General features: G+C 43.7%; 1 protein-coding gene across 1 annotated transcript in view; it reads left to right on the top strand.

Annotated features, from left to right (window-relative positions):
• The window catches only part of fgfrl1a (fibroblast growth factor receptor like 1a), a gene marked incomplete at both ends in the record, with an annotated part of 59,359 nt that overhangs the window by 17,241 nt on the left and 24,399 nt on the right, over positions 1 to 17,719 (top strand). The window contains one exon of the mRNA XM_079228309.1: positions 4,780 to 5,052. Coding sequence (XP_079084435.1) covers positions 4,780 to 5,052 — 273 coding nt within the window. The remainder of the gene's footprint in view (positions 1 to 4,779; positions 5,053 to 17,719) is intronic.

Genomic DNA, 17,719 nt, shown 5'->3' with positions numbered 1-17,719 from the left:
CACACAGACGCACCTCCACCTCGCGCAGTGCTGTACAGCAACGCCGCGTCCCGCTGTTAAGTGCCCTCCATCAAACGCATTCCTCTGCTCTCCCCTCTCGCTCCAGTCTCGCTGCCCTGCCAACAATAACCTTGTGTTGGACTCTGCAGATCCATCTGACTCTAAGACCAGTGGAACGTTAAGGGCATTAAAAAGCGAGCTCTCTATCCGAAACCAAAACATAAAGGGCCGTCCCGGCTGTCGCACGCGCGCCAAAATATGCAACACAGAAATTGACTAACTTCAGAAAAAAGGACAAAGTATTTGGATGCTTTGCTTTCATGGCAAGTGGAGAGTAAGCGTCAATATTTCTCCCTCTCATGTAAAATCGTTACAGATCCCACTTTGTCAGCCAGTTATGGCATTGATTATTTTTCATCCAAGAAAATTCAACTCATGGAAATGTCCGTGAAAATCATTAACGAGCCTGATTTAAACAAACAGAGCTGGGCTCCGACATTAGCTGGCAAAGAATGTCGAAGAAGTATGTAGAACAGAGAACCACAGAAAACACATGCTCAAACCGAGTTTGTGCTAATCTCGACTGTCTTATATTATCCGCTAATTTTAGCGTGTAAGAAGGCAAAGGTGTACCAGTACTTGTTGGCTAAAAGAAGAAAAGAGTCTGTCGTCACTTGAGTGTGACGACGAGAACCAGAACCGATGAAGAATGTAGATGAGGGAGAGTCATTACTGAAATAACGGTTTTAGATCATTAAAGTACACTTCCCAGGTCATTATTTCAGATTTTCATGAATCCGCTTAGAGATAATAGATAAAAGACGATCCTTATAACTCCAGAACCTGCCTGAGTTGTGGCCCACAGCTAACTAATTGTACTTCCTGTTTGCATCCTTCAAAGCCACCAAATTATAGGAACTCTGGTTCCAAAACATATATAAGTAAGACATGTTGCAATACCAATATTTGGGGCGAGTGTTTTAAGGCTCCAGATTCATATTGAACAGAGATATTTTAAAATAGTATTAATCCCGTAATCTAATTCTCAAGAATAAGCATATCTCACCAAGAGTCTAACTTGCCCTTTAATGGAATTCAAGCAGTGCATTTGCAGTTGTTTTTGGGAGTAGCCAGAACAAGAACAGAATGTATGAACTGATTCCTGCTCTGCTTTATTTGGCCTTCAGTTACCATCCTTGCAGAGGATGTGCAGCTCTGAGCTGGAAGGGTTCGGCCTCTGTGGGAGTAATGTGTTTCTGACCTGGGCTGTGTTTTCCCGTCGCCTGGCTCCAGAATACCAGACGAGCACGACCCAACCATACCTACACACTCCCTGCATCTAAGGAGAAAGAGCGGGAGGGCGTGCATGGCGTGTGTTTATGTGGGTCTGGAGGCAGACAAATAATCTTCAAGGTGCTTTAGATTGTCTTGAGGAGCAAGTTGCAGGCAAGGGAGCATCGTAAAGCCCCAAATGGACTAAACAGACCAGAGTTTAAAGGCCTGGTTAAAAGCAATTTTCTTTTCCTTCCCACACACACATGCTGACACAGTATATGAACAGACAAAGATATGAAGACTGTATTTAGTTTTATTTGATAAACTGCAGCAAAAAATGTAGCAGCGCATTAATGCTAAAAATGACCCACACATCTGTAAAGACACACAAACCCCTCCCACACACACACACACTGGCCTTGTGTCTCGTGAAAGAGAGGAAAGATGTTTTACTCTCTTCAGTTTCACCCCAAGAGACAGATTTAAAAAGACTTTACTTCGGTCATCGACCGTGGAAGAGCGGGAGGACGATGACGATGAGGAGGGGGGGTGAGGGAGAAGCTCTGTGTTCCCTTCATAGGGGAGAGAGGGAGTAGGGGAAGAAAAAAGGGGGGAGGTAGACGTAAGAGAGGTTAACTGTTGAAAGTCGAGAGGTTCAGTTCGAGGTCTTGCTCCCGCGATCCTCTGGGGAAGAAACCGTGGAAGTTATGTGTGTGTGCGCAGATCCGAAAAGGGCAGGAGACCATTAAATCACACGGGAGAGAGGAAGAAGGGAAACTGCACTGAGCGGAGAGGATGGTGTGAAGGAGTGTGATGAAAGAGAAGAGAGAGAGAGAGAGAGCAAAATAGAGAGAGAGGAAAGGAGTGATGACAGGGGAGAAGTGGAGGTAGTAATGGGAAGCGAGGGGTTAAGGGTAAGAAAGAGAGAAGTAGCAGGGGAGTAGTGAGAGTTCAAGGGAATGAGATTTCAATCTGTTGGAGGAAGAAAAGAGCAGACGAAAGAAATATAGAGGAAGAAAAAATATGAACACTGAAGGGACACAGTATTTAGAGAAAGAAAAAGATAGTGAAGGTGGGACAAACGGGCGAGAGAACAGTGGACGGAAGAAACAGGATTATAGAGGGAGATATATAGTATGTAAAAAAAAAGAGAGAGAAGAGAAAGAATTATAGAGCATGAAAAGGAGAAGGAGCGAGCTGTCGGGCCCCTGATGAGAAAGCCATACAGCTGAGCGAACACATTCCCCGTCCAGGAGCGAGGAGGATGGAGGGAGGGAGGAGAGAGGAGGAGAGGCTCCTGTGAATACCCTTTGTGTGACTAATGTCTTTTTCACACATTTCACCTCCATCCATCCATCATTGTGTCCACCTCCCGCTCTCCTGTTAAAGCAGCAGAACCGGCTGGAGGACCCCTGTAAACTGCTCTCCTTTTCTCGATAATCAGCTCCACGTATGCGACTCCACTTCACCGCATACGTCTCTCCGACATCTCCCGCCGCACGTTGGAGGAATAAATCAAGGTCCTTGTTTTGTTTTGGTGACAGTTGACAGCTGGCCGATGATGTGAGGTCTTTCTCTGAAGTCTGAAAACCCTTTTTTAGGAAGGCAGCCACACGTTTCTGTGAAGCCACGGTGGCTACGGGTTAACAGAATAGTACAAATCTACAGTTGTTTATTAAACCCTTTTTTCACAAGGGCAAAATAAAGGTACCAGGCTGTGTTAGCGCCATGTGATAAGAAAGTACCAGACAAAAGGGGGCCATAAATTAAACTCACCTCCAATGTTTATATTTGAGGTGTTATCAGGCCATATGTATTCTTCTAGATAAGCCTTTATCAGGCACATTGTTCAAATCAAACCAGCCTTTGTCTTTCCTTTTAAATCTTGACCTGAAGTGGCTTGTTTTCTGATGTTTTTCCACACAATTGGCTTTTGAAGTCTGTCCGGACACTTTGTTTGCTCCGTGGTGGCCTGTCATGTGTTGTTATTGCTATATTTGGAGGGTATTGTTTGAAGCCAGCAGGAGTAATGAGGAGAGATGTACGCTTTGCGCTGACCCTTGCTAACTCCTAAACCTCCTCCTGTTTCCATCTCTCTATCTTCCTGTTTGTCTTTCTTTGTACCGCTCCCCTATTCGGCCGTATTTCAAACCCCTTTCTCTCCTCGGACTTACTCCCTTAAATTCCATTCTCCCTCATTCCCTCCCTTCTTCTCTCCTTACCTTCCTTCCTTCCTCTCTTTCTCTCTCACCTCTACTTCTCCCCACAATTTCCTCCCACCTTTCCCAGTCAATCAGCCGGCTCGCTCACCTCCCTCTGTTTTTCTAGTGTGCAGTTTCACAGTAGACCAGCTACTGAGCGGTCAAGGTCACGCCTGATTTTATGTCTCGACACGACATCTCGGTTGATATTAGCTCGGCTTTGTGTTTGCTCCCTGAGAACTCCATTGTTGTCTGTGATAAAATGTCAATGTTAAGCCAAGCCATTATAAACTTCTTAAAGGTCAAAGGATAATTCCTGTGTGTTAAATGCCATATTTGGGAGGCTTCTTTGGTTCTGAGACGAGCGGTGAAAAGGAGAGAGTGTAGCTGCCAACGTGTGGATGAAGAATAGGCAAATCGAACCTTGATCCTAAAGCTGGTAACATGCCTGATCATTGCAAAACACCTCATTGCTGATTGACGTATCCTCACACAACGGCTCGTATGATATCTTCCGAAAGGTTAATCCTCATCTTTCCCGCAACAACATGTCAGTTTCCACTTGTTACATGCATACAATCATTTTTTATTTTTTACTCCGTCTTCACAGGGAACTTCCTAGTTAGGTTTCGGCAACAAAAAATACTTATTCAGGTGAAGGAAAAGATGTAATTGTCACGCATCAAGTTACGTGACAAACAAATCACTTCTTGTTCCAGACGGGGAACAGAACAGAGGGGGAAGATGTGTGTGTCGGACTCGGTCCCATCCACCGCCTCTCCCTCCCGCCCTGTGTGGGCTTTTGCGGTCTTTATACTTCCACGTTGATTTTGTGGGTAACCTACTTTTGCTGGTGAGATGCAGCCACCAATACTTACTAAAACATTACGCACCGTACAATTATCCCGTTACCACGTCCAAGTATGAAAATAGTCACTGCATTGATTTTTTTGCACTATTATTTGACATTTAAGTTGCAGTTCTATATGACTTGAGCCTATACACAGGCTGGTGTCATCAACATATTTTAGGTCTGCCAATGAGGATCAGCGTGACCTCATAGGTCACGCTGATCCTCATTGGCAGACCTAAAATATGTTGACGATCATTCCCTTAATAATGAAGGGAATGATAGGCCACTAATTATACAACAGTAACTACTCGGTCATTAGTAGGTTTACATGCACTCTAGTAACCTGGTTGTTTACACTTTCTGCCATCTGATTTCTAATGAGGCTGATGGGGGAGACCTTTATTTATTTCATAATCTCAATTACTCTCCCTTCCCTCTCCCACATTCCAGGTCCACCCAGGGTGTCAGAGCGGGTGGCCCACCGACAGAGCATCCGTCTGGGTCGCACCATGAAGCTGCCCTGCCCCGTGGAGGGCGACCCCCCGCCGCTCATCATGTGGACCAAGGACGGCCGCAACATCCACAGCGGCTGGACGCGCTTCCGGGTGCTTCAGCACGGCCTGCGTATCAAAGAGGTGGAGACTGAGGACGCGGGGACGTACATCTGTAAGGCGACCAACGGGTTCGGCAGCGTGAACATCAACTACACGCTCATCGTTATCGGTGAGTGGTGACCTGAGACAACATTCAGCATAACTGCACAGACTCGATATATTACTTAAGAGCTATCAAACAACTTTAATAAAGATTTGTTTTTCCTGGAGTTATGCGCTGAATAACATCTTTCAAACATAATTCAACTAAGTACCTTTCAAAAATCTTAGTAAATCAGAAACACTTGATTTGGAGGAAGACTTGAGTCTTTTGTTGAAGCAGTGTGGGGTTGTGTATTTCTTTGCGAGTGTTTATGTGCGTGTTTGTATGATGACAGAAGCACAAGACTTTGCTCTTTTATTTTTCCCATTCCCTCGCTTTCTTCCCATTCATTTAAGTTTGCATTTGGTCCACTGTGCCCACATCTTCTCTCCTTCATTACACATGATACTTCAGTCTTTATTTTTCTTTTCTTTTGGTCTTTCTTTACTTTTGACATGCTTGTTTGCTTCCATTGACTCTGCTGTGGGAGTTTCTAGGACATAATTAGCCAGGTTAGGTTGGTGGGGCCATTATGCAGTAATCAAGTCTGTGTAGTTCCCCTGACAATGAAGCACGGCTTTTGTCTGAGTTTTGATGCTTTGTGTGTGTGTGTGTGTGTGTGTGTGTGTGTGTGTGTGTGTGTGTGTGTGTGTGTGTGTGTGTGTGTGTGTGTGTGTGTGTGCGTGTGTGTGAGAGACCACATTGTTGTGTTTGTGCGTACCTGTATGATTATGAACGAGGCATTTGTTAAAGAAGATGCTTTTGTTTGTGTGTACGAACTTGTGTGAGTATAATATGATATATATCAAGTCAGTGTGTGTCTCAATTTTGATGTCTCGTTAAAAGACACATTGTTATCGTTTTTTTCTACATTATCATTTTCCAACTTCGCATCCAGAAAGCTGAGTCAGTTGTCAGTATCTCTGGGTGTGTAATAGCGTGCAAAGACAAAGTGTGTATTGAGTGGAAGTCAATGGTTTTTTGATTTAGATGCCAAAAAAATAAGGTCTGTGTTTAACACAAGCGTTTAGTTTTAGGACATAACATATGTAGTAAATATCCCTCTCATGAATTTTGAAGCTTTTTTGCATGACCTAAAAAATGCCGTTGGTCGCCTTTGGGGTAAAACACTTATCTTCGTGGTGTTGACGTAAAGTTGTGTGACTGTGATGTAGTTCGTTTGTAGCCTAACGTTAGCTTTTTACTTCTGGTGATTAGATTCACGCTTCGAAAATCCTAAAAGTGGTCTTCATTCATGAAGATTATCTTGTTGAAGGAAACGTGAAAGTATCATAAATGTTAGTTTGTCACAGAGCTTTTTTTAATCAGATCTAATGGAAAAAACCCAAAGGCTTCAAGCGAGGGAACCAGTGTGGTGCGAACATCGGGGCGTTTGTCTTCAAAAACACATCATCCCTCTCGATCTTCGTGTTTTTGTCTCAGTTTTACAAACTATGAGTTGTCATGCTGGTGCTGTAGTCTGTGACCCGATGGACTCTGATGACCTTTCTGCTCGAATACAGGTGTGTGTCTTTCTATACTGTGACTCAAATAGCTGCTTCCCTCAACTCCTGTTCATGTAAACAAAATACCTGGAGGGAAGACAGTTTGCCAGCGCACATTTACGCACAAGTCAGTGTGTGTCTGCGTGCTACAGTGACTCTACACCCCTCCATGTGTGTGTGTGCATCATTCCATGTGTTTGTCTACATGCCGCACTGTCCACTGTGTGTGTGTGTGTGTGTGTGTGTGTGTGTGTGTGTGTGTGTGTGTGTGTGTGTGCGCATGTGTCAGGTTCCAGCGTTCCAGAGAGTCTGACTAAAGCATCTCTCTCTGCTCGCCGTCGGCACTTCAAAGACGGCCTTGAAGTTATCACAGATATCACCGGCCGATATTTACTGTATTTTACTGAGCATGAACAACTATTTTGTAACAAAATTAGAATCTAACAGCGGATAGAAAACAAATTGATGTCAGCGTTTACCAATAAAGTTGTGGATTTTTTTGAACTCTTTGTTAATACAACTTTGATCTCAATGTTAACAATTTGTGACATTAAAGTCTGGCCCAATTAACAAACCTACAGTTATAGGAGCGAGGCTAAATTGGTTTTGTTCCTATCATCGACAGTATTAGAGATATTACTGTTGCTTCAACAGCACGAATGAGACATCCCTGAAAGAACATTTCTCTGTTTCTGTTCAAGTTTGCGTTCCATTTGAAGTTGCATGAATACCTTTTCTATCCTAGTTGGTGCATTGTATTGGCAGTGAATGATGCGCTTTTATTCTCCAGTAATCATTATCGGTAGTGATCCAAAGCTGTATCGGTCCTGACCGGTACTTCAAAGGCGAGCTGGCATACAGAGGGCAGCAGGGCGGAGGGGGGGGGGGGGAGCAGCTGCCGCTGAGGTCATCCAGGCAGACAGCTGCTGCCTCCCTTCTTCTCTCCCTCGCTGTATCTCCCTCGCTCGCTCACGCTCATTCACCGTCCCTTTCATTCACTTTCATGTATGCGCGCACACAGATGCTTCAGAAACAATGGGTCGGGTGAACCCACATGAGCGAAGCAGGATTTTATCATACACGTTGTCATTGGTCACTGGGAAGCAGTACCTTACCGTGCAAAATAAGGAATATTTTCATTCTCAAAGACTTCTTCTTAGACAAACATACAGAGAGAATGTAAAACAGTTTATTAAATGTAATTGTAGTAAAGGTGAATAATTGAGAAAACTAAGGAGTAGCTGCTCTGGACAGTTCAATCGTATGGCACTTTATCTGCCCAGACATATGGAGTGTACCTAATGTCATTTTAATTTTCCATTGTTTTATGAGTTATCATCCTTAAACTCAACTTTCTAGAAAACAAGGATGAAAAGTCCGAAAAGATTCTCAAAGATTCTCATTCAAATATACAGTATGTCTGTTAATAACTATCCACAGAAGATTGAGCCAGTAAGGGTTGACGTAAGGGTTGCCATATTTCTATATTTGCAGTATTTTGAACTGTATTAAGTTACAGCGAATGCAGACCGAACATTTCCTCATTTAGCTGGGGAAACAGGAGTGGACTTTTATTATGAAATACAGTAGTCACAGGAAATGAAATGTGTTTCTCAGTGAGCTTAACGTTGACCGATATCGTACATCAAAAAAGGCGCCTGCAAAACAAGAGAGCAGCCTTTCTTTGACAGCGGGTCAGTTTGAAATGCGTGAAGGAATGTAGCTGTGAGATGAAGAGCTGCCGGATGCACACATCCAACCTCTGAACGAGGGAACCAGCTTCCTTCACTTCTGCTGGTCGCAGACTCACGTCATGTGCAGCATCCAATCAGATCACGGAATGATGGCGAACGGCTAATTATGGACATCACTTTATTAAAACAGCAATAGTATGTTTTGCTGTATTTTGTATAATATTTAAACAACATTTCCTGGTAGTGTGTCATCAATCCTACGGATTGCCACATTAGACTTTAAAATATGTCTCCTTTCGGAATTAGGTAAGGTAACTATCGATCTATCTATCTACAGTTCCACGACTGGACACACTCGACCTGCTGAGGAAGATTGTCTGATGTTGACCACAATAGCTACTAAGTAGACATTGTGCTGTTTCCAAGAACAATAATGAACTTAGGGAACCATTTTTGATAAAGAAACCTGAAAGTGTGAAATGGTTTACTTAAAATAGTAGAAAAGAGCTTTTATTTTGGAAGCGACTGACCACAAATTCTGCTCAAAATTGGCATCAGAAAACGAAATAAAGGAAATATTGAATTAAATTCTTGAAAAATATTTTATGATGACTATTGCCACAGAAAACATGCACAAGCTGGACAAGAATGAGAAGCTACTGTTGCACTACATAACTCCATTTTCTGCAAACTGCCCAAACGCTACCCAGAGCTACTTTGTGCTCCACCAGGTTAACCTCCAAAGACCCCCTCCCTGTAATTCAAGCCAGGAATCGTGGCACGGCATCTCCTCAGAGAGGCAGTTAGCGTGGATAGCGTTGTTTTCATAGCTGGAACAATCTGCATAGGCAATGATTTTCCAAGCTGTGTTGTTCATCAGCTGGTTTTGTTTTCTGTTCCGTGTTTCTCTCTCTGCTGCTTTGCCTCCTCCCATCTCTCTCCTCCTCCTCCTCCTCTTCCTCCTCGCTGCCTTCATCTCTCCTCTCCTGTGTGGTCCTGTGGTAATTATTCCATGGCCGCTCCGCTTCACAGTAATGAGCCCACACCTGCGTCTTATTGTCCTTCCCTCTCAATTTCGAACCCAAAGTGTCTTGAACACCTTTTTCCTATTAACACTCAATCTCATTCCTCATTCCGCCTTCCTCCATCGGCCGGCTCATTTTTCTCCGGCCACGCTTTAATTTGTATCAATATTTTCCCAGTTTCCCATTTTCCCCCCGGACGTAATATCATTTGATTGCCGTAAAACATCCACTGTGCCGCTGCCCAGTGAAGTGATGGAGAGGCGTTTTTTTTTTTTTGTCGGCAGGCTTTTGTTGGCGGGGGAAATTAGAAAGACTTGCTCTTTTATTGTATGTAGGTTGGCAAATGTTTGCGTGAGTAAATATTCTTTGTGTGTGCTTGTTTATCTGAGGGCTATGTATGTGTAGGTGTATGCAGATTTATGGGACCACCAGTAAAGTGAAACTTGGAGAGCTATTATTTTTTTCTGCTCCAAGAACCTCAATGTCCTTCAAAAAAGTGAACGCCAGGAGAGCTCTCATTACTTCCTCTCACTCTCTCTCTTGATCTTCTTTGTCTCTGCTGTCTATCTTTCGTAGTTTCTCTTATGACAATTTGAAATAGTTTCCCCCCTCACAGAAGAGTGAATGATAGAAAAATGTATAGTCCAAACCAGATGTGGTGACAATGGGAGCGTGTCTGGAATTTGGAACGCCGTGCGTAAGAAAGACCGAAGGAAGCGGTTTGGCGTTGTGTGTTTTTAGTGCACGTGAATGTGAAAATGCGGTTTTGAGTTTTAATAAGAATGTTCATCAACACGTGTGTGTGTGTGTGTGTGTGTGTGTGTGTGTGTGTGTGTGTGTGTGTGTGTGTGTGTGTGTGCATGCGCGTGTGTTCAGGTCCATTCACATGTGGCTGGTGTGTTGATTTGTGGTGATTTAAGAGCTCAGCCGCAGCAGCTGACATCTGGCCATAATTGCAGAACAAAGAGGAAAAGAGAAGCAGAGAAAGATATTAAACATAGACACACTGTATGTTTGAATAAATGAGCTTGTGCGTGATTTATTTTCGTCAAGCGGCAGATTTGTAATGAATGTTGAAATAAGAAAAATGGAAGCACGAGATGAAAACTTGACAAATGGAAAATATACACAAAACAGGACTTTGAGGAGGATTTGTTTGGGGAAAGTTATTCTGTTATTCATTTTTCAAATTAAACTGCGGTTTTATGCCAGGCATAGTCCATGAACACTGCTAAACTCAACTAAACTCAAGCCTGACATCACACGGCTCAATCCTGTGTGTCATGACGAGTCAGTGTGATGTTACATGCAGACTAAATGATTTTAAAAGTGTTGCTCCAGTCTGCTTTTGCACCCAGTTCAAGCAGAAAATCACACTCCTCCATTCAGGTTTATTCTCCATCCATTTAAGACTTGCAGCTGTCTGTCGGCCAAAAACGCATCAGATCAGGTTGCAGACCAACCTCATCTCTCTGTTCCTCGGTTCCTCCACCCTGATGCCTCCTCTGTTTTTGTGTTCTCATATTACGCAGTTTTTAATTTAGATATCTGGTGCCTCGTCTGGAGAGGATGTAGAGGTGGCCAAGGTTTTGCAGGCTAATTGGTATGAGTCATACACACACACACACACACGCACACACAGATAAATGTATGAGTGTGTGTAATTGCACAGTGCCTAAAAACAATCTCAAATAACCCAAACTCCTTTCACCCACCTTCTTACAAATACACAAGGGCAGCTGTGCCTGTCTTGGTGTATTCTTCTGAATGTGTGTGTGTGTGCATACGTGTGTGTGTGTGTGTTGTGGATTTAGTGTTTTTACTGCAAGATTCTTCTGCTCATGTTACACACACAGCGCTTTCTTACTAATGGCAGAAAAATGCATGCAGGAAACCTGGAACGGCAGCTCGCTGATTTGCAGGAACCGCTCAGTTGGTGTTCAGTTGAGGGTTTGAGGCCTTGCGGGGGGATTTCTTTTAGGGGGGTCTCACTCATGATTTACAGAACATGAAAAATAAATCATCGAGTGGTTTGGCCCCCATCTTCTTGAACTATAGTGTTGCCTTTACTAGCCTTGAATCCAATCCCAACGAGATGTAGAAGTAGTTTCTCTCCAGTGTTTCTCCCTTCGTCTTTCTTCTTTTGCCTGGATAGAAAATACTTGGACATCCTCCTCACCTTTGTTTTATTTTAAGGTACAATAATGTTGTTATTTAGGATAATGATAAGACCATCAATGCAGAAAACAGTCCACACTCCTTTTTTTCTTTTCTTGAATAATTGTTCATAAGGCACCCATCTTGCATCTTTGCACGAGTAGCACTCAGGGACGCCTCAAAAATAAAACTTTTGAAGGCATAACTTCTGGAACCACTGATGAAAGTTCAACAAATCTGGACGATTGATTTGTGAACAGTTCAAGAAAGTTATAACCAAATAGAATTCTTTCCATTTTTCAGTTTTCTGTATCATCTCATGCTGCTCTGCATCAGATCTGCTCCGTTCATGTTGGTCCTCCTGTTAGCAACATGCTGCCCGTACAGAGAGGTAGACAAAGCTGCTCCTCCGGAAATCAGGGTGGCACTGTGGAGATCTGAGATGTAAACATGCTGGTGTGTGTGTGTGTGTGTGTGTGTGTGTGTGTGTGTGTGTGTGTGTGTGTGTGTGTGTGTGTGTGTGTGTGTGTATGAAAGAGCATGCATGGATTGTGTAGTTACAGACCGGAGGGGAAAAGGAATGGATTCAAGTTTCAAAAGCTGTTTTCCTCCGCCTTGTTGTTGTCCAGTTGAGACAAATGCCCTCAGAAACACAAAGATATATGTGCTGGATCTTTCTGCAAATATCAACAAGACAGGACTTGGGCTATTTTTCCATTCACGCACACACACACACACACACACACGCTCAGACAGATGTGAACAAAATCCCGTACTCCTCGGAGGCCCCGGCCCGGCCCCCATTTCACGGCTGTCTGTCCCACATCCTCTCGTTCTGCCTCGTTTCACTTCATAAGCAAAGAGACAGAAAGACGATGGACAGGACGGAGACACGGAGAAAGAAAAGAATAAAGACTCTGTTTTTTTCCTGGCTTCAGTCTGAAGACGTCAACGAGTCCGGGGAACAAAAAGGAACAACGTTTGGAAGTTTTGGAAATCCCATGTCCCAACAGGTTGAGATGTCACGCTTATATCCAAAACACCGTCGGGGATCAAGAGAGGTGTATCGGCTGTATATGGAAACTTAAACTTCATAAACAGAGCAAAGACAGGACATCGTATCTCCACACCGATTGGTGCTCTGTCAAACCTCCGTAACATCTGAAGCATTGAGCATCAAAAACATCCTATCAAGGACATCAAAGAGAGCGCTGGAGACGGCGTAGTAGGCGGCGCCCCGTTTATTCCTATGAATCTTGCTCAGCCGTGCATGAAGCAAAAACTTCCGAACGTCAAATTCAGATAAAATCACCCGGATCCTCCCAGCGTCTTTCATCATTACGGGGCCCATAGAGTAAGCGGCATGCAAACGTTTCTTCTCTTTCTTGAACTCATTCACACGAACGGAGGAGGGAAAATAACAAAGGGCTATTCAAGGGTTCACACTGTAGAGTTGATTTACCTTCATGGAAAAAATGACCTGCTTATTTATCTTGTCTTTTTTTCCATTGGAAGTCTGTGGGGGACATTTTTTTGGCGGCCCAATAGCATCACCTGACACGGAAGTTTAATATTCCACCGTTTGGCCAAGAAAAGTAAAATTTGCTTCACAGCTTCAGCGCTCTTCCTGAGGGCTTGCCCATTGCCTCCTTCCTGGACCATGTCACCTACTCTCTCTCAGATTGGTTTCTCTTTGTCCTCCCTCTTGCCTACTTTACTCTCTTTCTTCTCTCTCTCTCTCTCTCTCCCACACAACGGCCCTGTGGTCGTATTTCTCCCGCTCCACCAGCCGATGTAGAAGATGTCTTTTCTCTCGAGCGTCTATCAGCGCTCTTCATTCTTCCCTTCTGTTTGCCTTCATGCTCCATTTACATTCGTGTATGTGCATTTGTGTGTGTGTGTGTGTGTGTGTGTGTGTGTGTGTGTGTGTGTATGGCTTGCATCCACTGATAGTATGCCAAGTCAAGCTCCCATAGAGCCCTAATGGGTCTTAAATACCCTCTGCTAGCTTTAACTTCAATTCTCCGTACGAGATGCCATCTGTCAGTCAGCGGGCCTTTTTCTGGAGTCATTATGAAGGAGAAATCCACCCTAAAACCAAAGTCATGAACACGCCGAAGTCTTGAATCCAGCTCCTCTCACTCGAGGGTCTCCGATGCTGCGGTGTTGTGAACACACCTCCACTTGGCACCACCTGTGTTGTTGTTTTTTTGTGGATTTTGAATTACTCAACAAATATAAACCTGGTTTTGACAAGATGGCACCCAACTCCTGCTTCTCGTATTGTCCTGGTGTCTGTCTTCATTGTTCTTTGTAAATTCAGTTTTAGGATGGAACTTGCCTTCCACTTCTTCTGCCAGCTGTTCTCAAAGTCTAAAGCAACGTGTTTTCTCTCTGGGTTTCCACAGCAGCTCTCCCATAGCTAATATGAGGTGTAACTTAACTTCCCTGTGTGTGTTTTGGCTTCCCAGGCATCCTCCGAGCACAAAATATATATAAGTATAATGAGTAACAAATGTAGCAGAATTAAACATGGGTCATTTAATTTCTGGAGCACTATTACTCATAGCATGAAGCGCACACAGTCTGTACCCAAACCAGACTAAAACTATGTGAAACTGAGTATTTGAGGATGTGGGCTGCCTTAAAGTATCTCAGTTCCTCAGTTTGTTTAATGTAATTAAGACAGAACTGCTCAGCAGTAAGAAAAGATGGAACAAGGGGGATGGAGAAGGAAGGGAAGACAAAATGGGGAAGAGAAATATTGGTGATAATGAGGGAAAGTGTGCAGGCAAGAGGGAAGGAGTGGAGAAGTGTTTGAAATACTGTAGCCATTGACTAATATAATATTTACATTATTTCAAAAGTGAACTAAAACTCTATTCCTAGGTATTACAATATGAATGACAATGCCAGTAGATCAGTAGACAGGAAGTAAAATTGGTCAAATTGGTTTCAATGTTTGGTTCAGTTGCTGAAGTTGATGCGTAATTTCTAAGAATCAGAATCAGAGCTATATGGCTATAAACAGTCTATGGCTATATATATATATATTATAGGCATAGACTGCACAACTTGTAAACCAGACTTCCACTTGGAGGAACATATGAGCATATGGAGCGATCCCCGTCCGTCAGACCCGCTAGATCCTCACTGAACGAGTCCTGGAAAAACGATTTCTCAATCAATTTGAGCAACGAAGCAAGTGAAGAAGCGCCTGATGGAGTGAACACGAGGCGCTGATCCAGCAGCGAGAGTTCAGACACGTGAAAGGCATCATTAGAGTGTGTCTTAAGGGAGATGTGCCCTGCACCCCCTGAGGCAACAAACACCCCAAAACCCCACCCCACCTACCACTGAAAAGAATCCTTCGCATCCTTTGCCGCATAACTCCTGGTCCCTCTCACGCAATTACAAGGACTCTGCATTCTCACGGCGGAGGGGTTAGCCTCTCCAAAATCTCACACACACGCACACACAATGCATAAATGATTGGGAGGAGGAGGCGGAGAGGGGAGGAAAGAGGAGAGGAGAAGAGGGATTAAGAAAAAGGAGGGAGAGCCAGGGACACGGTCAAAACTTCACCGAGAGGAACAGATAGATAAACTGATACAACAAGACTTTAAGGCCAATATCAATGTTTGGAAGGTAAATACATTTCTGACACACCACATATTGGTCATTGATATATTTATTTTAACATAAACAAACATTAAAAGGGATATTTTGATAAATGATCTTTTAATTTGGATATTACTGTAGATAATTGTGACCAAGAAAAATACTAAGCAGGACTTTTTACCGCTGAAAAATACTTTTACCTGAAAAGTAGAAGGACAGATAGACAAAGAGATAAATGGATGAGGAGAAAAAGAGTAAGAAAGACTGGACCCGGAGGGTGAATGGGTGTCGTTATTCATGTCTGATCAGAGCAGTTAGCAGGGGAGCTGTGTACTTCTGAATAGACAGCTTAGTGGCCATTATGCGGTCTGGAGGATTTGTCCTGTTCACTATTGTTACCCTCAGGAGGTAGCGACCCACACACACACGCACACATACAATAACGCAGACACACATGCACACACACTCTCTTCCTGTTTCTTACTTTGATTTTACTTTGGATTATACTTTATTGCTGTATGTCTCACACGCAGACAAAGACAGATGCACCTACGGCTTAAACACAGACACACACACACACACACACACACACACGCACATACACGCTGTGCCCACCCCCCACCCAGTAACTCAATAGTGGGCAAGCCTATTGACAGACCTGCTTGTTCGCTGAAGGAGTCTTTTCTCATTAGGGCTGGGATTTTGTCGCTGGCCCTGCAGGCTCCATTGTTCCACTCCAGGGCGGGTTATTAGGCCTCCCCGCTGTAACAACCCCCCTGCTGAATAGACCTGAGAGGAGTGGAGAGCCTGTGAAGGGCAGAACCGGGTCTGGCAATTAGCAAAGACATGTTTGAAGAGAGGAGGGAGAGTAAAAGAATGGAGGAATCAAGAAGAAAGAGAGCGGACCTGCGCTACAAAAAGGCTTCTTTTGAAGTTTTAGAAACTTTTGTCTGCTTTTCGCTGCTTCGCTGTTGCGCCGTCATCAAAGCCAAAGACTGGTTCTTCAACAAGCAACATCCCTCCTCCTCTTCCCTCGCTTCCCTTTCTTTTCTCCTGTTCTTCGCTCTCATTCGTTACTCTTCTCCCAGAGAATGCACTTGTGCCAGCGCTGAAAAGCCCTGTATCTTCTGCAGCCGCTTTGATGTCTTAATGACGACGTGAAGAGCGAATTATACTCAGAGATCCGTCCCCGCCCCTTCCCTTTCACTCTCTTTTGTCGCTCTTCAGATTCCAGCAGTCACATCTGGCTTTTCCAAACCCACCTCACTGACAACATGCAGGCGGGATGCAACGGGAAGGAAGAAAAAAAACACTCGCATTCAGAGGGAAGAAAAAAGCAGCAGGCATGGAAAAACTTGTTGCACTTATCAAAAGGTTTATCAAAGTTTAAGCTATGTTTCCCAAACCCTGTGTTTTATCTGGATTCGATAACGCTTTGTTGATTATTCAGTGTTTTCTCGTCATGTGGTCATAGAAGGCGGGTAGACTAAACAGTTGTTGCCATATCTCAGCTCCAGGAAGTTTGATAAAGATGCTTTTATAGCTTGTATTTTTAAACATTTAACCTGGTGATAAAGGCAGGCAAACAAATACTGATTACAGAAAATGACTGCTGACTGAAATATCAAATTAAATGATATGTAATTTGAAACAGACAGTGACACTGTAAAACCAGAAAAGAGCTCTAACAGACTGTTTTTTGTTCGGAGCAGGTGTGCGAGTCTGCATGTGCTTACTTGTATAATGTCGATGCATTCCACTGCATTATATTTCACATAAAAGCATACACAATAAGTTTTCGCTGTGTTCTCTGGATAAGGTGTGTTTGTCTGTGTGTGTGTGTGTGTGTGTGTGTGTGTGTTCCCCTATGGTTCTTAGGCAAACACAGCGATGGTGCTGCGGCGCCTCTGCTATCAGCCTGGAGTTTGATCAGTGTGACAGCATGCTGAAAACTGATACACACACACAGACACTCTCTCTTTGGCCATGACCACAATCTCTTCTCCGCATTCCTCTGTTCTGACTCTATACTGCATTTGTATTCATGCATGTATACTTCATGATTAGGTTTAAGGATATGTTTGGTTTTCTTTCTTCTTTTCCCCCCCCACAATTCTACTGTGGCTCACTCTGTACGGAGCACACGCCTTTGACATTGTTCTGAACTCCAGGGGTTTCCAGCTATTACGAGACTGTCCACGCTTTCATTCAAGGCTAACATCCTTAGACAATTTCTCTGTGCGCAAGCATTGTTTCGATGGGCGTTCTAAGCGCTTCATGCCAACGCCGGTCGGATTTAAGCCGCCGTGACGAGCCGAGTGTGTCATTTTCGGTTCTCGGCTGTAACTTTCTTTGGCCCGAAGACCAAAGCCCTCACAACAAGTGAAAACAGAAGTAAAAAAAAAAAAAAAAAAAAAAAAGGAAGGAAGGGAGAGCAGAGGATGTGTAGATCCTGTCAGACATGTCGTTGAAAACGATGAAAACAAGCCGCAGAGTTAAGCTGCTGTCAGCTCCCGCAGACCTTTTCCCTCCTACCTCACTTCTTCACTACTGGTTTTCTGCATCCATCCACCTGAGTCTCTAAGCGCGGTAACTTCAATGCCCCTGTGGCACAAAGGAAATACAGCATTGTTTCTAATTGTTAAAACTGTGATCCTAATGCGTGCAATCTGGCTGAGAACGGAAGCTTAAA

The sequence above is a fragment of the Taurulus bubalis genome (genome assembly GCF_910589615.1).
Source record: "Taurulus bubalis genome assembly, chromosome: 13".
NCBI classification, from domain to species: Eukaryota; Metazoa; Chordata; class Actinopteri; order Perciformes; family Cottidae; genus Taurulus; species Taurulus bubalis.
The sequence above is the reverse complement of the archived record's forward strand: the minus strand, read 5'-3'. Positions and strand labels throughout refer to the sequence as shown.